This window comes from Athene cunicularia (genome assembly GCF_003259725.1).
Source record: "Athene cunicularia isolate RWA chromosome 1 unlocalized genomic scaffold, athCun1 chr1_part1, whole genome shotgun sequence".
Lineage (NCBI taxonomy): Eukaryota > Metazoa > Chordata > Aves > Strigiformes > Strigidae > Athene > Athene cunicularia.
The window spans coordinates 112,356,149-112,381,164 of NW_020799091.1; the positions used below are offsets into that span (position 1 = coordinate 112,356,149).

Consider the following 25,016-nt stretch of genomic DNA (forward strand, 5'->3'; position numbering starts at 1 on the left):
GAGGGAGGGAGGAAGGAAGGGGGAGAGGTGGGTTGTCCAGCTACTCTTCCTCTGGACACCAATCGGGTTGCAGAACTTCACTGAAAGCTTTACTAATAGAATTGTTGTTCTGACATTATGTAAAAGTGGTATTAATATTGTGTGACTTTTCAAAGAGCTAGTTAGATTTATAGATAGGTAATAGGGATATTGAAGAAATGACTTCTCAAAGAAAAGAGCACTTGGAACAAAAGAAGTGGAAAACAAGGTGTGCTTTAAGGAAAACAAATCTGAGGAAGGAAATGAAACAGCTTGTGGGAGGCGAGGGAAGACGATACCCTTTGGCGTTCCTTAGTGCTGCTGAGGCTCAGTCCCAGAACTGGAACATACCCCCTCTGCCTTATTTCATCTCTCTACCAAACAGGACATTGTCAAGTAGCTCAGACCAAAACGCTGATCTGTCTTAAAACTGTGTCGGTCTGCTGGTGAATATTCTCCGGCAGAGCTTTACATACAACCATAAGATACTTAATTTATCACGCTAGAAAAAAAAAAAAAAAAAAAAAAAAAAGAAAAAAAAGATAAAAAAAATAAAAAGATGTCTCCAAATATTTAATTTTCTTCTTTATTATTTGACAATCCTGTATCCCTTCCCTGCTCCCCAACCTGGCCAGAAGCTGCATCCTTAACCCGGTCCATCTTTATTTGAATGTAGTTCCCCTACCCCCATGGGAAAGAGAAGCTTTGTCAGGTCACGGTGGCTGCTATAAGTCGGGAGGGGGCGGTTTCTTTGTTTTGTTTTGTTCTTTTAAAATTTCCAGCCAAAACCAAAGATTTCCTAATGATTGTATAAACTCAAAACAAACAAACAAACCAAAGACAAAGGGCGTCTTCAGCACCAAGCCCATCTGTGAGGCCGGCCTGGCCGGGGCGAGGGTCTCCGCCAGCTGCCAGCCTGGGGGGGCCAACCTGGGGGCTGCCCCAGGTGAGGGGGTGCTGCCCCGGGGCTTGGCCTCCAAAACCCCCCAGGCAGAAATTGGCTGCCCCAGGGGTGAAATCTGTGGCGAAGGCCCTGGGAGCAGACGGCCAGGGGCTTTGCAGGTGGGTTGAGGAGCTGAAGACTTGGGTGCAGGATTGGCTGCTCTGCTGGGTGCTTTAACCCTCTGGGGGCTGGGTGATGTTGATTAATACACGCTGAGGTGCACTTCTGAGCTTCCCCCCTCCCCCTGTCACTGCTTGGAAGAGGCTGTCCTGTTGTGAGGAATCCCTGAAAGAAGAAGAAGCAGCTTTTCATTTCTCCTCTAGTTCCTTTTTTCCTAGATTTCTTTTATTTTTGCAGCACCACTGTGCAACTATGCATTGTATTTCTCAACCTTTTATGCTAGGTAGATGCCTGTGACTTTTTAACTTTTTGGGGGGGGGATTGCAAATGGAGGAACTTTTTACATGGATCTTTTTAATCTCAGTTGATTGGGGGGTGTTTGGTTCTAGGGTCATACAAGCTCTATCCCAAAGCAAAATCCAAATGTTAATATTATTAGCCTGATGCAGATACCAAAGATAATTTCTTTCCTGCAGAACCTTAGACTTGTGTATTAAGTACGATTACCCAGCACTTGCATTAGTCTAACCTCAGTAATTCCAAAGCTTAGATGTATATTTTGGTATATTTCTGGGATATTAAAAAATTGTCGTTTAAATTCTTGTTTGTTTCAGTGTAATGCTCTTAAAGTCATAGCATGGAGATAACTGAACTTGTCCTATTCTTAGTAGTTTGAAATAATAGTATTTTTGTATGTTTTGGGTGTGTCTATGTATGTATTAACATAACAGTTTTCACTGCCTAGGTGTTCATAAAAAGAAAAAAAACAACTAAGGGTTTTTAAACTGTACATAATACTCCATGAGGAATTTCCACCAGACCGCCAATTTGGATTGCATTTTCACTGACGGCCACTCCCAACTGGGATTCTTTCTTTCTTTTTAAAGAGACAGCATGTTCTTTTTTTTTCCCTATTGACCTGAGGTTCTTTCTCAGCTTAAGGGGTTTTTCACTGTTTTTAAGGGATGGGCCAAAGAGGAAGTAGCTTAAATTTTGTTAAAAGACAAAACATGCTAGTTTGAAAACTAACCCTTTGTATGAAGAATCAGGAGTTGAAAAACAAGCCCTTTATTCTAAATCCGGCAATAGTTTTCAAAGAGAATAGGATTTGTGAATGTCTGTAGCGTCTGGGCAGTCCCTTTTTGCTTCATTTCTAAGACAAATTTTTGGTCTTGATGGTTTCACTACTCTGTGCAACTGCCTGCTTACACTGGCTGGGAGGTTTTTTTCTCTTGCCCTTCCTCATATACTGCATTTATGCGCTTCAGGTCAGCAGAACACTTGAAATCGAGGGCCATAGGGGAGTACCCGTACCCAAACGCAACCCAAGCTTCTCTTGAGACTGAAATGTGAGAGTCCCACACATTTCAAAACCTTGCTGATCACACTAGGGGTGAGGAGGAAGGCGAAATGCTGTCTCTTTAAAGATGTCCTTTATTATTATTATTATTATAATTATTATTATTATTATTATTATTTTCCCAGTGGTTGCCTACAGATAGCTGTGGGCATTGAGAGATTGTGTAGATTACAGTAAATCAGAATGAAAAGGTAGATTTTGTGTAGATGCATTTGTCTGCTGTAATTTTTTATATATATTAAACTTACTGTAATTGTACAGTTCATTTCTGTTGTAAACATCATTAAACCATTTTCCAAGTGTTTTAACATGTATGCGCTTGTTTGTAGTTTTTTCAGTGTGTTGGGGGAAGGCTAATTCCCCTGACGCATCAAACTGGGCCACAAGATTTGCTCTTTCATGCACTTTGTCCTGTCACAATGGAGGAGAGCCCAGGTTTTTTTGCACTCTGTTTGAAGCTTTTGTTCTACTTCTGTATTATCAACTCCTCTCCTAAAAGAAGAGAACAGCTTCAGTTTCCTGCTGAAGGCAAAGGGAAGACTCAGCTCACACCTACGGTGAGTGTCCCCGAAACAAGCATTGGATGTTTTTTGTAATGATCCATTTATACATAAAGAGCATAAAGGTGTTGTGGGTTTTTTTTCTCCATTTCTTCGTGTGTTTATTGGTTGGTATTTTATGACCGCTGAAACTTTTTGACTTCTATATCTTGTAAATATGGTTATCATTTGAGAAAGCTATTCTGAGTACTCTTTGTTTTTGGACTAAGAAGACTGCTTTGCACTAGCCACTTTACTGCAGTTTTCAGCTCAGCTGTTGGAGGCATCACCCAATTCCCTCAGGTTTTTCTTGTCATTGCAGAAGAACAGTAAGGGAGCTATGAAATTCATTTCAAGAAACATTCGGTGCCATGCATGGGATGTCTCAGTTTTTAATTTTTTTTTGGCATGAATTTAGTGTCTTTGAAATACTCATCAGAAGCTACAAGCACCTACTGCAGATATAGTTTTACTGCTGAAGAAATGAGGCACAGCCTTGCAATTTACGTAGCAGCAATTTCAGCAAGTTTTTCTGCTGCTAACCCAGTCACTTGAAAAGAACCTCACCTGGGCAGTGCCGGCAGCGGCAGCTCATTCCCACATTCTTGCTTTAGCTCTGATCCCTCTGGCGGAAGGGACTGACCCGAGTTGCAATACCCTTTGTTGTGCTGGGCTGGTTTTGTCTGTACTGAGTTGCTTACAGGCTTCATTCCACAGTCTTCTAAGTCACTGGCAAAACTGAGGATGCGGCAGGAGGTGAGTCTCCCTTTTGTACCTGGGCTCACAGCGTTTTTCCAACACCCCATCCCATCTCCCAGGGTCTGTTTAGAAGCTCCTGTGGGAATACCGCCCTCCCCAGCTTGTCTGGGAGTGAATTTGTCCGGTTCCCACAGCTGTTTGCTACACGCGCACCCACACACACATATCTTTGACACTAACTTTATTAATTAATCAAAAATGCATTACATTATTGAACTACTATTTCTTTGGAATGATACCCACAGCATCTTTTAAAGGTAACCTGATGATAGACTGCTCTGGAACCTGCATTTACATTGGCTTTTGTACAGTTTCTGCTGCCCAGGAAGTGATAGTTTAGGTCTGTTTCTGCCATGAGAATTGCCATACCGGCTCTGACAAGGAGAGCCTGTTCTGCAGCGAGAGGTGTAGCTGTTGCTAATATGAGGGGGTAGACGTTTCAGCCAAACCCTTTAGCCAGATGGGATTCTCCAGGGTGAGTTTTCCAGGCTTTTTCCAGGCTTTTTCTGTCTTTATCAGAGTTCATTCTCCTCATTTTCGTTGTTATGGGTGCATCTTCTGCCTTCTGAGAAGTCTCTTACGCAAGTCACCTGGCTCTTTTTTAGCTCCAGGTGCTGGATGAGGGGCAAGGCCATTGCCTGATCTTTTTTTGGAGCTTAGTGCTCATTTTCTTCATATTGAAAAGCTGGCATTCAGCCTCTGTCCTTCACCATGGTAACATCACATCACTTTTTACAATCAAAGAAAAAAGTTGTTACCTTTACTGAAAAGGTAAATTTAAAGCAAAAAGTTTATCATCTGGCCTGTGTCAATAGTCTTAAGATAAATACTACAGGAAAGAAGTACAGCCCTATCTTTACAAGTTCTTTAAATGCAGTGAAACCATAACTGCATATCTTGACACCCCTGGAAGGCAAGTAAGAGCTACAGAAACAGCTTTGTTAGTAGGTGTGGTCTTGTCCCACAACACAAATCTTAAAAAAATCAGCCTAATAACCACTATGATTGGAAACAAATTTACAGATATGTACATTTTAATAGCTAAAGCTTGCAGTTACATGATTCAGGAGGGAAGGGAGAAAGGGACCAGCTGAGCCCAGACATACTGCCTCTGTGCACCGACAAAAGTAGATCACTGCACTGAGAAAATACACAGGGCTTGTTTTGGATGACCATGGCTTTCCTTCCTCTCCTCTCCAGCACAGGTGGGCATCTCTCACTCTTGCCCACCCCCTCACTGACTCCTGCTTAGCGGGGTGGCAAGGGCTGCATTTGGAGAGCATCGTAAGTGTCCTTGGTCGCTGTACTGAGTCCCTAGAAAGGAGAAGAACAGGTGAGGTGCAAGTGCTTCATTCTCCCTTGCTGACTGGACAGAAAGAGGATGGAAGGGGCTCTGTACCATAATTCTAATTTTTTTTTTCCTACAGAGGTTTTAATCATGAGTGATTCTTATGCCTGTGGTGTCAATAGGCAAGGTACATCCTGAATAACCGTTACGAACGTATGACTACAGCAACTCATCCTCACTGGTCTTCAAAGTACATTTTATTTGCATAGTATTGACTATTAAGAGCTAACTGATGCTAGAGTGAGCTTTGCCTGCTAACGGAAGGAATAGACATCAAATCATGAACTTTTTTTTTCTCTGGACTGCTCTTTAATTTGGAAGAGCAGTCAGTCAGGTGCAACTCCAGGTAAGTTGGCAGTGGGGCTTCAGGTGGCTGTGAACCCCAGGAAGGAGACTGCCAGGGCAGAGGTAACCGGCGCTCCCATGAGTGAGGATTTAGTAAGACACCTGGTGCCTGCTTGTAGAACTTGTGGCTACTCTTCACTCCTCTGCTATGAATATTATTGGCGTATAGAGTACATTGATAAGGTAGTCACAGGTAGCTGATGATAAGCACTATCTCAGTAGAGCAGGTTTTGCAGAAAGGTGCCATGAGCTACAAATATGCCACGTTACAGGAAAAGTCCCTGGCATGTGCTGCATCAGAAAATGCTTTTTAATGTATCTTTTGTCATTTTGAGATGTCAGTGGCAATGTACGGGCATCTACAGAAAGTAAAATGCATTTTGGAAGAGTTACATGTTGCGGCCCGAATAAGGCCTTGCCCTCCCGTATGTGTGTGCAACACTGAAATCCTCCCAGTGCACCACGGGACAGGAGGTGCTAACCAGCTTGTGCTCTGTACGCTGTAGTGAGAGGGGCCGAACCACTACTGCTTGGAGTTACAACAGCAGTTCGGCATCCTCAGGGTTTTCATTTCATCAGTGAACAATTTGGAGACAGAACTGTATATGTCTGCCACAGCCAAAGGTGGTTCTCCAAGATGTAGGACTGGGGAAACTGTTCCTACCAGAGCAGCTAAACAAGTGTCCCTGCCAGTTGTATTTAGAACTTGCAGCCACTTTATCAACGTGCCAGCCGTGGGGTAACTCCCCTCAGAAAGGTGCTTGGAAAGCTCTGCCTCATCACGTGTCGCTAACAACGCGCTTGGATACCTAACTGCAGGCTACAACTTAGCCGTGAAGACAGATGAGGGGAGCAGCTGCTGGATGTGTTGCCTACCTGGTAGACACCTTCATTCCCTTTGCCTCGCCGCCTCTGCTGCTTTGGAGAAGAAAAAGAAGCATCAATCAATGAGTGCTTTCCTGATTACGCAAAAGGAAAGAAACCCCTGACTTCCCCCATCCTGTACTGAGGGGCAGCAGCTGTGCTCGGCCTGGACACCCTTGGCACCAGAGGGACAGCTCCTCCTAATGTCTGGAGCAGCCCAGACATGCTGCAAGGGCTGCGAAGGAGAGCTCAAAGACTGGAAATAAAAGGAAATTATCATAGCTTGCTGACATATTTTCCTGTCATACTGTTATAAAGCTGCTATTTCTTTGATTTGCTGTACATACAGAGATTTGGCAGCGTTCCTATAGACACCGATTGGTTTATGAGCTGAAGCCACACCTGAAGAAACAGGGCTGTATTTTTGAGTTGCTGCGTGTCAGCTGGTGTCCGAGGGCCTCTGTCTGCTATTGGAGGATAAGTAGGAGCCACGGATAAGTAAGTTCTGCAGCACACATTCTGTAAGCGCTCTAAACATTCAGAAGAACTGCAGATAAGGCTGGCTGAGGACAAAGTCACACAGAATTCAGCAAAATAGGTACTGGGGCTGTTGTGGTGCAAGTAGAGCACCCAAACAAGGTCACTCGGACCAGCTAGGTACAAAGAAAAACCTTCCCCTTGAAGCCACTCGCCACTGCATTCCCAGGGCAGCCAAGTCACACACGAGAGTGCGATTTCCAGGTGAGAACCAGGGACACAGAGCTCACAGCCCCCTGGATGGAGCCTCGTGTCAAGCCCAGGGCTTGTCATAACAGCCCCCCTGCAGCAGGGTCCTGACCAACATAAACGGGGGCAAGGAGTAGTGCCTACCGCAATTAAAACTGCAGCAGCCTGTTAAATGATCATGTATCTAGAATGAGACAAGGGTTTTGGTGTTCCCACCCCTCCAGTAATATAGAAGCATTCACAGAAACAAGGTGTGACTTTCTAAGCTCACAGATCATAATCTGAGCTTGACTGTGGCAGAGGGGCATTAGAATAAAAAAGGGGAGGGGATTAAATGTCAGTGTTGCTTCAGCATTTCTCAACACTAAACTTTGTTTTGCAATGCCCTTTTTTTCACATTTCGGAGGGAAGTGAAAGGTTATATATGAGACACTTTGACATAAAATAGAATTTGTGTAGGTCACAGCAATTTTTCATTTTGCCTTAAACAGTGTCCCCAGATGGTTTGTTCTCAACACAAGCTTCTCTCCCCCAGCAGTTTGTGCACAAAGCTAAAACTCTGTTTGCTGCTAGCTTGAGACGTAACTGAAGTCTTCCTTCTTAAATGTCAGAGTGGATGTGGAGGAAGGAGAATGTTTGCCCCATACCTGTCTGAAGACAGGCACAGGGAGGAGCTTGCCAATGCTCACCTGTGCCTATAAAGCAGGCCAGCCTTGGCAGCCCGTAGGGGGGAAACTGTGACCCTCCAGCTCAGAATGGCCCTGGAGGAACGTGCCCAACTAATGGGAGTTGCTGGGCCACAGATGTTGCAGTGGTTGAAACCAGATGTTTCCTTCAACTATTCCTCACCCATCTCTGCCTCCTCAGCTGGGGCACCTGTCAGAATTTTTCTGTCCAAAAGCTGAAATGTTTTCCTGTAACATTACTCAATCCACCCAGGGGCACTGCTGGGGTAGGGGCTGTGTTCTTACACCGGTGGGCCAAAGCCCACTGCCCAACTTCCACCTTGTTCTAGGGCTACTAGAACGCTGTAGCTACACATCGGATTTACTGCAGCACCAAACACATCGGTTACTACAGGAAGTAGGTCACTGCTCTCAGCTGTGCCTGTAGGTGCTGTGCAACACAGGGACCAAACAAGGCAGCTACGTGCAGCTGGGGCTACAGCTCTGCAAGGGCGTGGCCACAATGGATGTTTTATCCCAGGCTTTCCCCAGGAAGGAAAGTAGGACTCACCTCTCCCTTCATGCCGATTTCACTGTATGCCTCACCCATCTTGTCCTTCTGCAGTGACTGCAAGCAGAGAGGGGGAAAGAGTCAGCATCTTGTTAGAAAAGCCAAGCCAGCCCCTGGGTGACTGCGCCCCAGCCTGTGCTTCTGGGGCTGCCTTGCCTTCAAAACTTCAGTATAGTCCCAAGAAGAAGGGACAGTGGTGGGACTTGACCAGCCTGCATTTAAGTTGATCTATACATGATCAAATCTGCTTAGCATATCAATATCACCTCATCTCCAAACATTTATATTAATACAGCTCTGCCATCAACCAAGTCATTTATCTAGCATGGCACCAGGGACTGCAATCAAAGCTCTTTGAAGAAAAGCTTGTAAGCAGCATTTGTTCAGGAGATAAACCCGAATGTGCAGCTAAGGCCCAGAGAAAAGGGAAATTGGAACACTGCAGGGTGAAGGTTAAGAAAGAGGACCTCTTCCTTCCTGCATCCAGGGAAGCAGTTCCCAAATGACTAGAGCATCTGATTCAATAACGCTGACAGCCAGTCTTGGAAACGAGCTCATTTCTCAGCAAGCACCGAACACCCAGAAAGAGTGTTAGCATTCATGTATGTGTCCTCTGGAGCACAGGCCACCGTGTTTAGCCAGGGTTTATCAATTAAATAGAGAGGTTCCTAAGCAGCCACTCTTAGATGCGCTGGTATTTGGCCTTTGTCAGGGAGCAGTCAGAGAGGCTGGAGAACAAGCACATGAAAACTGCAGCATCAGTCACATGGGATGCAGGCAGATTGGTTAGTCACTAACAGTTAACATAAAGGGATCAGCAGGTATCTCGATCCAAAATATTTTTCCCATCTGCCCAGGGAGTCAATGTTTTTCTCCCATCATAGAGAAGGGTGCAGAAATTTTCCAGCAAAAAAAGAGGGGTAGAAAGGAAGTCAGGTCTTTGAAAGCAGCTTTCTTCTCCTTCCAGCTCTCTCTACTCACAGTGTAGACGGTGTCATGAGGGTTTTTTCTTCTCTGCTGTAAAACAAATGAAGAAAGTTGCCCAGGTGTTGCACTCCCAGCCTCCCCCACCACCTTATATGTGCATGGGCACTTGCTCTGGCACAGCTACAGCCCTAGGGACAGGCTGTGACCATTACAGCCCATCTTGCCTCCACCCACAAGGCTCTGTTAAGACAACCTGTTCTCTGGAAAATTAATCTAATTTTAATAATTGATAAAACTTAGCTCTTCTCTGTTTAATCCCTACAGCTGTCACCTGCAGGCAAGCCCTACATGCTGATGCAGAAGATTTCCCATCCCTTTTCCTTTGAAACTGTTGGGCTCTGCAGCAGAAACAGTTGTTTTGGCTGCTGATTTACTTTGTTGGCACTTGTTTGGCGGCATCATGTGCACCGAGCTCTCGTGAAACACCCACTCCTGCCTTGCCTGCTCCACATCCGCCCCGAGGCTGGGTGTCACTTCCTATTCTGGGTGGCTGCAAGCTCTCAGCAAAGCGACGGAGGGGCTGCGAGGGGCAAAGATCAAAGGGGAGGGGGGAAGATTTACACTCTCGTCCCCGCCACGCTACCAGCCTCCTGAATTACAACACAGATTTTGTCGTTCCCTCTCCAGGAAAGCACTTGTGCGTAGCAAACACACGATGACTGCCTGCATGTCTAAACAGCGGTTAGACATGAGAAGGAAGGAACCAGTTTAAAAGAAAAAAGTTTCATGTGTGGAAAGAAGTTACCTGGTGTCTCCCGCCCAGCTCAGGGTCTCCACCTCGCTTTGCCCCCAGAACATCATATTCATCTCTCTGTCCACGTGACAGTTTCTGAAACAAGAAAGCAAGAAGCAGTGATGGACATTAGGATCATAAGAAAATAGATCTCAACTTAACGCATGGAAAGAAACGGAACCCAGCTTGGTGTCCACCTTCATGAGTACTGTAACTGAGCTAAACATCTTTACCCCTTAATGCAACAAAGATGTCTATGAATAAGTCACAGAAATGACAGAGTGGTCTGTGCAGCACAAAACTGCAAGCCATTGCATCAAGAACCTTTCTTAAGTAGAAATAAGCTGAAAATGAGAGCATGAGGGGGAGGGACTCTGACTTGTGTGTTTTCTTTCCTAGTGGGTGAAGATCCAGAAGCTTGATTTTTTTTCTTGTAGAGCAGCTCATCTAAACTTACATCAAAAAGCTGCAGAAATTTTATGCCCAACACAGCTGGGATAGGTTACCTTGGAAGAGGGCAAAGGAGAGATTTCAGGTCAGAATAACACAGCTGACAGAGTGCTACCTGAAAGGTGACAGGCAACACTTCTTAAACTGATGTTCATACATGACACAGTTAAACAGTAGAACTCATCACAGGATGTGATTCTGGTCAAAAGTGTGAGAGAAAAAACATTAAAATACAACTAGACACAGCAAAAATAGCTAGAGGTCATGCTGTCATGAATGAGCAATTTAGCTAGGAAGGACAGACAGGATCTTATCTCTGTCCTCTTTCACTGCTCAAAGAGCCATCTGAGCTGGCTGTGCTCAGGGCACAGCGGAAGGATGACAACAGGTCTCGCTGCAGGGCAACAGGAAGGCTACAGGCTGGAGACAGCCGGGCTGTGAGGACTCAGCCTCCACACACGTGATGATACAAGAGCTACAGGCACCCAAAGGTGACAACACAGCATTCCTGGGCATGTGCCCTTTCTCCAGCCCACATCAAATAACATTGGCAACAGGGGTGGGGTCGAGCCCGTGAGCCGCCCAAGGATCAGCGATCAGTGAGAGCAGCAACCAACTGCTGAGGGCCAGGTGAGGAACTAGGCTCTGCACATCATCTGTAACAGTCCGGTGGCTGTGCACACACACACACACACACACACACACACACACACACACAGAGCTGTCGCAGGCATGTTACATGGTGCAGCACACTGAGCACTGCCTCTGAAACACTCTGGGTTCATGGTGTTTCTTCAGCTCGGTGGATCAAATCAGGAACCTACTGCCCATATACCTTTCTAGCATCCAGCCAGACAAATGCAAACAGACGCTGCCCTTTTATCCATAGAAGCGCTGTGCTGCACATGTAGGTATAGCACTTTCAGGAGCTGGGCCATCCAAAGTTTTTCTGATCCACAGATAATTCAGTGTCTATAAGTGCCCCAAAACGTCTGTCTGGGTAGCAGATGTGAAAACAAACAAAAAACCAGTAGTTACTTACGTTATACACATCATCCTGGCCTGGTTGCAGCTGTGGTTCAGAGGCCTGGCTAAGCTGGAAGAGAGACCATATCATGAGTAGAGAGACACTAAGATATTTATGAGCAGTTAATTCTCTCAGTTTGGCCTGAAATCCAAACTTTCAGAAAAAAAGGGCAGGTTTGCGTCAGAGAGCAGTGTTCTTGTCCTTTCAAGAAACAGTGTCAAACTACATTCTGTATTGCTTTAACCTGCTTGAGTTACTATCATATGTTAAAAATCTTCATTAAAAACAACTTTCTAGATAGGTTTGGTTTTAGGCATAGGATAAACTTGACTTTTCTTTTTTAAAAATCATATATGTAGTAATTACAAGTTTCTTCATGAAAGTGCCGTTATTGCCACTGAATCTTTGGTGGGGTCAGTAATTTTACCAAGCATCTCACCCATGGTTCTTGCAGCAAAACCTAAATGTTCACATGCATTGTCCATGTGGCCCACAGATAAAAAGCTCACAACAGAGACAAGACTGTGCCCTTACAAAAGCCTCCATATGCAATTCCTTTGGCCAGGAGGTGAGGGGAGAGATATGACACAGTTTGGAAGACTTATAAAGAAGCCCTAGGGTTTGAGATAAGACAGGGGCTCCTCGGAAAATGCCCCGCCAGCTTCTTGGTGCTTTATGGCGGTGTTTTAGCTGCAGCCCTCTGCTGCTGTCAGCTGTGAGGCTTTGGCGTAACCGCAGGCATGGCTTTCCCCTTCCTTCTGCCGCCTTCCCTCGTGCAGCAGGTTACTTGCTGCAACTGAGTGCTGGGCATGGCACCAGCAGACAGCAAGTGCTCCCCGACCCGAGGAGCCATTTCCAGCTCCTGCTCTGCCCCTGCAGGGAGCCCCAGTGGGAGAAACCGCACCAGTTCCTGCCCCGCCGCAGCACGCTGAAGACACGCTCTGGGTGGGGGGGGCAAAGCGGCTGGCGAGCGTGCCACAGCAGCTCCTAGTGCCAGGCTCACACTCCTCGGATGCTTTGCTGAGCCCTCCTCAGCTGCAGCATGCCTGCCCGCCACTGAGCAAGGTGCCCAGCTCCTGTGGGCGGGGACAGGCCCACGCTGTGTGTCCCAGCAGCTCATCCCTTGAGCAGTCTCAAAGACTTGCAGTCCCAGAGCAGCGCTGTCATCTGCAGTCAGGATTTACACTGGCAACAAAAAAAGATTTCTCCTCCACCATTACCAGGTTCTGCTCGTTTCCTCCAGAATCTATCCCTCCCTCTAGGTTCAGCACTGGCTTTGCAGCCCTGAGAAACCATCCCACCGCAGAGCCAGAGGGGCACCAGCAGCAGCACAACATCACCTTGTCAGGGCTCCTGCTGGTGATCTCAGGGAGGCTGGGACAGATGTGTAGGCAGCGGCCACAAAACCTTTTGGCCTGCTTAGGCTTGGCTGAAAGCACCACTGCACTGCAGTGCCCTGTCCAGGGAGAAGCACAATGCTCCACTCCTGTGATTAGCAGAGCTCTCAGGGCACCTGCATGTCTGGAAATGTACGTGCCTCTGTCGCACCATGTTAGCTGCTTCCGTGCAAGTGCACCAAAGCCAGCATGTGTCTCCCTAGATGCTGAACATCAAGTAATTTGTGTCTGTCCCAACCCCCTGACTCTCCTGTGGTTGTTGGGTTATATCATTTGCATAATCACACCCATTCTAGCAAAAATGTCTGCCCTCTTGAGACCTTTTAATATATCCTTCACAGGCTTGGCATTTATCTTTAATTTTCTGTATATCCCCTCCTCTGTTTTCAATGACAAGGCAGCAGAAGAAACCACATCACTGTTGATCAGGCATTTCCCAGCTACAATACCCAGAATCTCTGACAGCATCCATAACTGTAGCATCAAAACACTCTCATATATGCTCTTCACCTCCATACATGAGCCCTCAGAAAGAACTCCTGCAGGCTGCTCAGATTGGCACCAGAAAAGGAGGAAAATTTTAAAAAAAAAAAAAACAACAAACCAAAAAGTCTTAATCTAAGAGGCATGCTTCCTTTCCACCTCCACCTTGCAGCTAAGCCCAGCTTCATTACAGCACCAAAGCCAAATGCATCCGTGTTTGGATAGACTGACCTTTGCTTTCACAAAAAGGGCTGTCACGACGACTGCGTAAATGAAGAGAAAGCCATCCAGTAAGTAGCAGAGTCTTGGGTCTGTCAGTCCAAGAACTGTTGCAGCATCTGTACAGAAACATCAGATACATCAACAACCAAGGCCATTTGTGTCACTGTGTGCTCAACAGCATAACTGTGGCAGTGCTGCATGGCGCTTCTTGAAAATATAGCCAGTGTGAGGGCAAGTCTATCCATGTGCAAAGGAGATGGAAATCTGAATAAGAATCATGGGATTACTTAGGTCAGAAGGGACCACTGCAGGTCCTCTCTAAATAGGGTCAGTTAGACGAGGCTGTCCAGGACCTCAGCCAGCTGAGTCGGAGTTTCTCCAGGGATGGAAATGTTTGCAACCTCCCTCAACCAACACAGGACATTTTACCCAGAGTTTACCACCTGCAGAGCCCAGGCTCTTGATCCCTGTGGCACAGGTCAAGGAGCAAGCACAGGCTCTGCCTTGACCAAGGATTACTAACACTACAGTTACTGCAAGAAAGCCTCACACACAGCATGTATTTTCTGGGAAAACCCAGCAGAATCTCCTGCAGGGATTCATTAGTAGGTCTGGTTAGGAATTCCTTCATCAACTAAAACTTTTCTGTGTGTGAGAAAATACATCCATTTGGACAACATTTTGGGGAAGGGCTTCTCAGGACAAAGTTTTGTGTTAAATGTAAAGAAGGATTGACACTACCCTTTATTCAGAAGAAGAATTTGAGAATTTATCTCCTGTATCCCAGGTTATATATTGTAACCATAAAGCTACAGTGTCTTCTCTGTGACTGTTCTCTTGGGCTCCCAGTTTGGGGATGCTGAAGGCCATTAATCATGAGAAGGGAACAATGGGCAGGAGAGACAGACTTTTAGCCCCAGATGTCAAGACATGTCCATGAGATACCCTGATGTGGTTTTGGTTTGAGAGGAAGGTCTTAAATCTGAATTCCCATCACAGGAACCTCAACTGGCTGCCTGTTGTTGGATGGATCGCCCCCAGAAGATTTTTTTTTTTCATTGTTTTTTAAAAGAAGTGTTAAAACTCTTCTGAGGGACAAAAATCTACTTCTACCCTAATTGAGAGCTCAATAAAATTATTACTCAGAAGATGTTGATATTTATTTCCTAACCAACACATATGTTTATACTATGACAAGCAGGGCACAGGGGTATTGTTGGGTTTGGGCAGGTAAAACTGATGAAACTGCCCCGTATCAGTTCGTAAACATGTAGTAAGTTTGAAAATGTAGCTTAAAAAAAAAAAAATCAAAACCATTCAGGTCAAAAAGCCTAAGTAACTATAGATCCAATATGCAGCTTCGGGTCTTCCCCAAAAGAAAAGCTGTATTGCAGTTATTAAAAAAAAAAAAAAATATATTAAAAAAAAATCACTTGAAAATTAATCTGCAACGTGCTTTGTACAAAGAATTGAAGGGAGTTCAAAAGAAAAAGACAAGAATGATCAAGAGCCTGTGAAGCCCTTCAATGAAGACAAATTGAAAAGAATTGGTATGATTCACCTCCTTCCTAAGGTGAACAAAGTATGGCAATTCTTATTAACCACATGTGACGCGGGGTAGTGGAACCACTCGGCGCAGTGCTGCAAGGTGCTGAGTTACTCCAGTGCTGACACTGAGACCATTCTGTGTGTTGAGGTCTCTCCGTAGCCCATTGGGCCATGCTGATGATTTTACTAGAAGAAATTTGCAGCTGACATTCAGGCAGTAACACAGTCACCACCATGAGGAAGTCTCCTTGGCAGAAATAGTTAACGACGATGGCCTATTGCACTGCTCAAGTGTGCAGTTTGTATAAAGCATGACTGAAAAGCTGTGCCTGGAGACTAGGTAATGTAATTGTAAATTCTCAAGCAGATGATGATACAATCCCTGTTCCCACTGAGAGCCCAACAGCCAGAAAAAAAACCCACATTTCCAAACAGTAGTTTCATCACCTTGTCTGAACTTGGAGCTTGCATTCATTTTTTTGAAAATCATGTGTTTAGAAATAAATTAAGATTTTAGGATCCTACATGGTTTTCCTTCTTCCCCTCCTTTTTCTACTGTTTTAAAAATAAGGTTCAAAGCACTTTATAAACAATAACCTTCACCACATTTTTTTAGGATTATAAAACCTCTTATACATAGGGTAAATAGACACAGAGAGATTAAGTTATTTGACCAACACTGTATATTAAACCAACAAACAAGCTGAAATTAGCTTCCTAGAGTTTTTCTTCTAAACAGTTACAGGACAATATTTTACACCAGAGTTGGTTCAACACAAAACAAACTTGAATCACATCAGACTTGGTGGCTAAAATGCAGCATCTAGAGGCAATTTGTTTCTAGCAGTAATTTAGCTCCTTCTGTGTAAATGCAGCAGTCTGCCCCAGCACGCCCTGGACTCGAGCTGGATATGTTCAGAAGCAGTGCGGGGTTTTCCAGCGCTGGGCCCAGATCAGAAATACAACCTGAGGAAGGTGAGCAGCCCAGCACAGAGCCAGCCAGAGCGAGGAAGCCCGGGGATATCTGAGATGCTGCTGAAGGCGGCTTTGAGGATCCTGGCCCTGACTCTCCCCTTTCCGTACCAAAGCAGGGCATGTTCACACTGTTATCTCAAGTCCAATATTTCTCCAGCACTAATAAACTCCCCAGACCAGGAGGAGCTCGAGCAGGAGTCATAGAGGACTATGGAAGAGAAGTCAAGAGTGCAGGAGACTTGGCTGTAGCTCTGTGTCAGCCATGGTCAACCTTGGCTGACACTGTGGAGCTGCCCAAGTGCCTACACAGTGCTTATCTGGGGCAGCCTGGCCTCTGGCTCCCCAGGTAATGGATTAAAGTTCAAGGAGGGGAATCCTCCTAGACATAGTCTGGCAGTGATAATTTCTGGAAAAATAAGTATTGAGACAATGATAAAGTCCAATGTTTAGAAACAAACCAAGAAAATTAGTTCATGTTTTTTCCTTTCTATGTTTTATTTCCATTTTTTTTTTAAAAAAAAAAAAAAAAAAGGTACAAACCACTTTCTAAATAATAACCTTTGCAACAGCTTTCTGGATTAAAAAGAAAGAGAAAAAGACAAAAGATACAAAGCCTATTGAAACAAAGGTCAAAGAGATATGAAGCATAATGAGCAAGTGGCAGTTAAAAGTGAGCATCCATTCATGTGAACAGGATCAGTACAGGGTTTTTAATCGCTAGAGGAGGGCTTACTGCCTCTTCAATATTTGCACAACACACACAAACAGAAAGCCAGTCCCTTAGGCACCGCCAGCATGTAGTTTCTGCCCCTCATCAGCACTGAGCTGTCGTCTGGGGGGCTGAGGCCAAGGTCGCACCACTGCAGTGGATGGGCTGATGATGGGAACAGGGCAGAGCCAAGCCTGCCAGGCTTGAGGGAGCAGTCGTGCTCAGCTGCCTCAGGCCAAGTAAAGCTCAAATAATAAACATTTCGCTAATTCCCACTCTGTTAACCTTACAGATTACCCAGTGCCTGCCATGAGCTGCACAGCATCTTTTCAATATTCATATACCTGTGTTTTACCAATCTGAATTTCAGCAGTCCAATAAAATATGGAAGGGTTTTAAAACAAGATGTCTAAGTGCAGGCACGTGTCATGGCTAATGTCAAGCCACAGGCCAGCGGGGAATACAGTTACATTGCATTTTAAATGATGTCAAGCTTACTGCTTAAAGGTGGCTCAGACAAACAGCATCTCTCTCTCCAGGCATCAAAATGGAGTTGAGTCACAAGTTGACATCTAGGTACACAAATACACAAGGGCTTAAGGATGAGGTCAAAGCAGTGCTCTTGCTCAGGAGGGAAGCAAGCTCTGACAGAATAACAATTAGAAAGTTTGCACTTACTCTTGCTCACCATGTGCTCCTACATAAGTAGCTGCAGAGTTAGATCTCCCACTGCATGGCGAGGATGACAACATAGACCACCCGTTAAGTGTTAAGTGAAAACAGAAACAAACTATGCACCTTACAGCATTAGGTGATTACCGGGTCTTTTAGGAGCTTGTACAGGAGAAGCTGTGGAAAGCTTTGTACAAGGAGCTGACACAGGCTGAGTAAGGACTGGCAAAGCCACAGCCGATGAGGCAGAAGGAAAGGAGACGTGCTGCATTTCACGACAAGGTTGCCAGCCCTTCTCAGTCCCAAACCCCATGTGTGCCTGCCACCACCTTTAGGACTCTTTCCCAACCTGCACTTCTGTTGGGAAGAAACTTCTCAGCACCTCCTCCTTCCTAAACCCTGGACTTTTGTTCCCCTCTTCTTATCTCCACCTATCCAGCGATGCAGCCCTGCCTTCTACACCAGGCTCTCTCTCAGGCCACTGCAGGTGGGTGCTCACACACACCTGGACCCCAGGCTGTCACACATCCCCTGACCTGCTCCACACTCACGTCCCCCAGCAGCACTGCCAGTGCCCCCACAACCACCCCCTGCAGCCTTTTACTTTTTAAAGGAAGGGGGGAGAGGGGAGAAAAAAAAAAAGGGGGAGACATTCACATCAACTGCTAGTGACAAGCCAGTGAGAAAAAACCCTCTACCAACAGTGTGAGAGCAACCCCGGTAGCCGGAGGAAGCCTGGGGGCTGGCGAGGGAGGCCATGCTGCAGGCGCTCGCCTCGGGAGCGCTGCGTGGCAGCCCGTCGTGCACGCGGTGTGGTTTTGGGGAGCGGTTTCAACCCCCCAGCTCAGGCCCAGCCCCAGCTTCCTGCATGTGTCCGTGGGTTTATCTCCAGCCACCTGCCCACCGGCTGCCTGCACGTGCTGCTCACCACTCCCCTGCTTCAGGCTCGGAGGCAGCCAAGGAGTCCCAAAAGCAACGTCCAGACTCGTCTGCTCCGCTCCAAAACACGGCACAATCGGTGGATGCTGCACCCTGAGGCCTCCCGGGGCCCGGTTTACAGGCTTGGTACCCACTGTTGGCTCAGTGCAGCCAGTCCCAACAGGGATCTGCTGAAGCGAAATCACTGGACCACTGCCTGGACCCTTGAGACATGCCAGTGATTTTTTTTTTTAATGGGATTTTACCCCTCCAAAGTTTTTCGTTTGCATCTGGATTGAGTAAGACTACAATTCCTGGTAACAGTTTAAGAAATACAGACTGTAAAAGCTGAACTACTTGTAAAATCAGATCACATATGTCCACCATAAAAATTTCTCTCTCCCATGGCCCTCATTAAATGATTCATTTAAGAATTTTAATTTAGGGGTTACCAAAATTCAGTAACATGGTTATAAATGAAGAGTTTTATCTTCCCTAAAACAGAGTTTCTCAGTGAAGCCCATGAAAACCAACCCCAGCACAAGAGATTTATTGATGCAACCACAGTTATGTTGAAGGGTGTTTAAAGGCAGAAACTGTTGTGCCTTCTCCCAGCAACCGACAGCTGCCACAGCTACACCTTGGGGCAACGCAGTCAGCATTTCTCAGACACCACCATCCTCCACCAGAGTGATCTGAGGGACTCACAGTTGCTACATGCAATTCACCTCATGTTTACCCCTCACCTTCCCAAAACCTTTTGCTGCAGGTTTGTGTTTCCAGAGTCCTCCGGGGCACAGACTTGCACAGCAACGGGTGCTACCACCACCACACCACACACCAGGCACCCATCAGATTTTCTTTATAGAGGTCGAACGCAAGGAGAGGCCAGGCAGGACGGATCTTGCTTTGCTGCCACTGTCGGAAAACAAGATGTTGAACCCAAGACAGCTGCCCAGGCTCAGTGCAGAAAGGGAAGAGAGACAAGCACCCCGCACAATGCTTCACTTGAAGGGTATACAGGCTTCATCTGAAGAGACAGCCCAGACTAAGTGCCTAAAAGTTAGCCACCTCAAATTATGAATGATAATCCTGTTCATAAGGAACACATCTATCCTGGGTTTTATTTATTTATTTATATTTATATAATTTTTACTCATAGATACAAATAATAAACAAACCTAGGACTCTCCAAGACTGAAGAAGCAGAGGCCAAATCCTCCTTCCCTTGCAGAAGAAGCTCCTCCATGCCATTGTTTGGGCACATCAGAGGAAAAAATCTGAGCAAAAACAACTGAGAGAAGAAAAGGCCTGTATTACACCGGGCATGGTGTATTAACAGGTCTGATCTGCATGGTAGCCAGTTAACAGAAGTGAGCGAAGTGAAAGGTGTCCCTTGCATCAAACCAAGTATGTGAAGTCAGGAAGTTTCTCCCTTTATCTGGAAACTAAAGAAAGTCTTGATGATCATTAAATTATATTAAGATTACAGGGCCAAGTAACACTTTCAACATAAAACCTTCCCACTACCACATCTGCAAAACGAAGACACCCAGGGAAAGCCAGCAGGCTCTTAACACAGAAAGATACCATAACCCCACCACAGCAAAACGCCATTGAGTTTGCTGCCTGAAAATATTTCCAGGTTTCTCTTTTTATACAAGCCACTTGCCCTCGCAAAAAAATTATTATAAAAGCTAAAATTTAGAACTACTGCTGTTTTGTTTTTCTCACCATCAGTTCTTTTAGCACTGAGGAAGACTCTTCTATTTGTTATCATCACATATTTATGAAACACAACAAGGCCAAAAGCACAGCTCGTGCCCATGAAGTTCAACATTATGGTTTGCTGTTGTCCTCAGCTTCAAAACCAAGGAGCAAACTGCTGATATGATCAGGATTCATGTTACAATACCAGATGTTAGGCAGCCAAAATAATTACATTTTAGAAAGGAAAGAATGTCAGGTCGTTAACTTTTTTATGCCAAAGCATATTAACACTGTGGAAACATGAGATCAAGTTAAGGTGATTTAGGATCCTTATGAGCTCTTTATAATCCTTCTAGGATCTCTTTCAGAGAGGCACCATCACAAGTTCAAATAATGCAGGTTTCCTTCAGATTTATTTGGGGAGAAATCAATTCAAACAGGTGAAAAGATTGTAATGCTACAAGGGCCAAACATTTTCTAGCATATCATGGAATAAAGACTAATAAAAATTCCACGGTACTGTAACAGAAGCAAAACAGCAACATCTCCAATAGCTGTTTGATTTGTGGAAAGAGGACCCAGTGTGTGCAGAAGACAATAAATGGTCTAACTTTCCAGTCTGAAGGTGAAGAAGATTAACTTTGATTATATCATTAAATAAGGCAAACTTTCGCCCTCCAAATCCCTCCAGAGCCTCGTCAGAAACAGAAGGGAGGGGAGTGCCTTGCTCATCTCTGGAAGGGGACTCCTCACTTCACCAAAACAGTCAGTCATTCTCAGAAAAAGCAACTGCTTTCACTTCTCAGTTTTGCAAGAACTTGGTGCAAAGGGCTTTCCTGAAGCAAACGTGCTGTTGCCTCCTAGAGACAGCAAACCATGCATAGGGCAATTGCAGAACCTGGATATCCAACAAGCTCAGGAGACAGACACAAGCCAAGCAGCCTTCAGCCTTTGTAGGGGTTTCAGATTCGACATGTGCTTTTACTAGACCCATCTTCATCAGGAGTAGCAGAAGTTTGATCTATTTAATGCAAAAGCTGTTCCCTGCTGTAAATTTTCTATTGTCTAATCCAATCTTGTGTTAAGTGTCTCAAGAGGCAAGACTTATTCAAATGGTTGTTTCTAGGTCACTTACCCCTTCCCATCTCCTACAAATTCTGTCTGTGCATCCCACAACAGTAACTCACCCCAGACTGATTTACTATCAGGTGGCCTTTCCACATTGAGCTGAGTGACCCGATGCACATGATCAAGGACTACTTAAAAGAATTCAGTCTACACATCTCAGTTCACTGGGAATCCCAAAGTGACTACATGCCACAAGGCTGAAGAAAGAGACACTTAAGTCAGACACACGATGCTGTTGATTGCAATCAGATGTGTTTGTTCAGTGAGCACCTCACTGACATGGCAGACGTTTCCCTAGCACTTTAAACTAGCACTTTTAAGTTAGACTTTACAAAAAGCAGTTATAGTATGATTATGCTAAACAGCTTGCAGCTAGCTTGCTGCCGATGGCTCCAGTAAATACACTGGTAACTTGAAGAACGTTCCCAACTGGGAGATTTTAAGGGATTCCCCACTCCCTTTTATCCTAGTTTCAGACTTCCAAAAGTCATTAAGCTTATGCTTATCACTACGGGTGGGAAATGGCTTTCTACTAGCTGTAATAAAGCCATAAAGTAACAGAAATATCTGTGCACAAAGTATTCAGAGTCAGTCAGCAAACACAGACCTATCAGTGAATTTTTTTCTTGTCTCAGTGCTGGGCCGGGGGACGGGACTACTCTGATTTCACAGCTCACATCAAACTAAAAACCCAGAGATACACAAGCCCAACAAGAGACTTAACAAGGCTGTTTCAGACTGAGCTCAATTGCAACTCTCCCAATTAGCTGCAAACAGAGAAGAAAAGTAGCAAACTTTTCCATCACAATAATGCAGGCTAAGAATGGAGGTGCTGGAGGGAGAGTTGCAGCTACAAGGTTATTTATTTACAGATGTAAGTCACCCCACAGGCAATTCCTTGTGTTGCAGCCAACATGGACCAAAGCAGCGACACAGGAGCCGTCCTTGATGTACGGTCAAAGCCATGACTGTACACTCATCACAGGTAATGCTACTGGGATGAAAACAGTTTTCCTTTCCTTTCTCCAAGATCAATTTCCATCTAAGCTCACTGACAGCACCAGATCTAACCTGTGCCAAAAGAGCCAGCATCAGGAAGGGCACCAAACCTCCAATAATGAAAGCCAGCCAATTTAAAAGTTAAATTAGCAATGTTTTGCAAAGCCGAGGTGGCCATCACACATTTCTCCTATAATGTTTTTCAGCAGATAAATATAATGTCTGAATCATAAGGAGGGTAGACATATGCAAAGCCACAGAAATGCTGTGAGATTTACTTTAGCTCATCCAGCAGGACAACTGAGAGCAAGCTGTTTTAAGACTTGCAGTCTCAAAATATTTTCATTGCGGTTTCTGTATAGACATCCATTTGCAAGAAGGCTTCCGAAGGTGAAGAAATTACTAGCGGAGCTTGGTGTCAAGCAGAGAAACAGTTAAATTATCTTACAGAGGCAGTGGCAGCCTCAGGTTATCAGGCAGGAAGAAGGTTATACCGGCCCCAACGGCTGAGGCTCCCTATATTGTAGTAGCTACACACACCAGGGAGGAAGGGAGAGGTTTCAGAGCAGGCCTTCCATCCCCTGTTGCTGACCCACTTAATGGAGAGCCATTGGTGTCATGTCCTGCCTCTGCTAGGAGACACACGGACAAAACAAACAGGCAACAGCAGTTACATACCAAGTAAAGAAAAAGGTTGATGAAGGATTTGGTGTAATATTAATTCCCTGCATATTCTCTTTGCAGCGTTGCTTGCCAAGGCTTAACACCACCATCAGGGGATATTCCACTCTGAAAACAGCACTCAACATGAAGCATTTCACAGGCCTCATAAAAAAGAGCCAATGGACAAGCTATCACAAAATGGAAATTTCACAACAAACCTTGCCTGGGTCCTTGACGGAGCCCTTCAGCAAAGGGTCTCTGAACAAACCTTAACTCTGCGGACCCTCACAAATTCCCCTTGAGAAAAGAAGGAATTGCTTCTTCCACCTCTGAAATTATCTTTCTCTAAGTTGGGAGTGTTCACATTTTCATAGCATGTAGCAGCTATACAGCTAAAATTTTATGGCAAAGTAAAACACTGTTGAAGGGTTTAGTCATGGATCTGCAAGTGAGGCACAGGGGCAATGCTTTATGTCCCCATTAACACCTCACTGCTGTGGCCTGTGGCTGGTATGCCTCTATTGCTACATTTTAATACAAGCCACTGGAGGGACTACACCCAATTTTAGAAAACCTTATCTCAGATTGCATTACAGGATAAGAAAAAAAAAAAAAGTCTGTATTTTGAGACATACCTTCTCATACATAGGAAGGAAATAGCAAATATGAAGAGCCTATCCTAGATTTTCACTGAATTAAGGATTGTTCCAAAACAAAGGAAAGTGTGTGTAAGGAAAATAGGAGGAAAGAATTTCCTTATCATTAATGACTTTATGCAATACCTTTATTTTGCCACCGATAAGAATAACGGAAGTAATAATTTAACGCAAAATTACTGAAGTGTTCTCAAAATCTCAGACACTAGGAGTTAGTACCTTCTTAATTGCTTCTCTATGAAGAGACAGACTTGCAGAAAAAGCAAAACAAGAAAAAGGACCCCAAGCTCTCATCACAAAGAAAATTTCCTGTACATTTACTGAGTTCAAACCTTCCTATATCAGTGCTTGTGACTGCAAGTAAATTATGCTTTACCCATATCTACAGTGCATGCAACTAATATTAAAATCAAGTTAATTCCACTACACCATAGATACATTAAAATTATCTCTACATCACCACTAACAGATGAGAAGTGTTAACAGAGGTATCAAACTACTTTTGCAAATATTAAGTCTCCAGCCATGACTGATAGCTATTCTGTTAATTTCTATTGTATTAACCATGTTTTTTCCAATTGTTCATTGGCCAAAAAAACTACTATGCTGAAAGGTAATATGAGAGCTTCCAAGCAAAGCTATCCAAAATTAGTAAGAACGACAAATCTAAGAATATAATGGTACAGGGTTAGGAAAAAAAAAAAAAATCACAATTTCTGTTGTTGATGTATATATAATATGGGTATTAAACCAGCATTTTTTGTAAAGCAGAAAATCCTCAGCATTGTAGGCTTTCTAGAAAAGCTTTTTTTTTTTTTTTTTCTTTTCAGTTTTAAATTTTTCAGTGTTCTATGTTGTTGACAGCCCAGGTAACTGCTCTGTATTTAAGCTTACATTGCAGACCTATTAATAACATTATTTTCCAAAAGAGGCTCAACTTCAGAGTTCATTTGATAGTGATACTTACAGACAAGGTTGCATAAAGCTATAATAACCCATGGCAATGCTCTAGGTCAGCTTTCTGAAAAGCATAGGCCAAATTCTGCACTCCCTCTAATCCAGGAAATCATAGATTCTTGCAAGCATTTAATGACAAAGCGACCGGCTCATGTTCTGCATGCTGAAAAGATGATAGGAAGACGACAGAAATGCGCTAAAGACCCTGAGATTTCATATAGTTCTTGAATATGCTGGTTTCAGAGGTGCAGAGGAAGAAAGTATTTGAACAGTAACACATTGGGATTTTTGCAGATCTTCTCTGTAAAGGGAAAAAAATGGCAATATTCTAGTGTAACAGTCAATCCAGCAGAACGAGTACTAGAGTTTGATATCAATCCACCAAAACGAACACTGCAGGATCTATTATTTTTATACTGTCAAGTACAGATGACGATAGAGATGGAATTTCAGAGGCTGATGTGTATTTGCATTAAACCAAGAACAACCTGAATTATAGACACATAAAGTTAGCACAAGGGGGG

General features: G+C 44.5%; 1 protein-coding gene across 3 annotated transcripts in view; it reads right to left on the reverse strand.

Annotated features, from left to right (window-relative positions):
• Positions 1-3,921: 3,921 nt before the first annotated feature.
• The window catches only part of CD247 (CD247 molecule), a 58,182-nt gene continuing 37,087 nt past the window's right edge, over positions 3,922-25,016 (reverse strand). Inside the window, exons 2-8 of one of the 3 annotated variants that reach the window (XM_026850647.1) lie at positions 13,567-13,673; positions 11,471-11,524; positions 9,991-10,074; positions 9,240-9,275; positions 8,259-8,315; positions 6,309-6,344; positions 3,922-5,053 (exon numbers count right to left, since the gene is read on the reverse strand). In XM_026850647.1, coding sequence (XP_026706448.1) covers positions 4,988-5,053; positions 6,309-6,344; positions 8,259-8,315; positions 9,240-9,275; positions 9,991-10,074; positions 11,471-11,524; positions 13,567-13,673 — 440 coding nt within the window. In that variant the 3' untranslated portion in view covers positions 3,922-4,987. Of the gene's footprint in view, positions 5,054-6,308; positions 6,351-8,258; positions 8,316-9,239; positions 9,276-9,990; positions 10,075-11,470; positions 11,525-13,566; positions 13,674-25,016 lie in introns of all 3 variants that reach the window. The other 2 variants (XM_026850639.1, XM_026850630.1) reach the window with 2 other exon arrangements.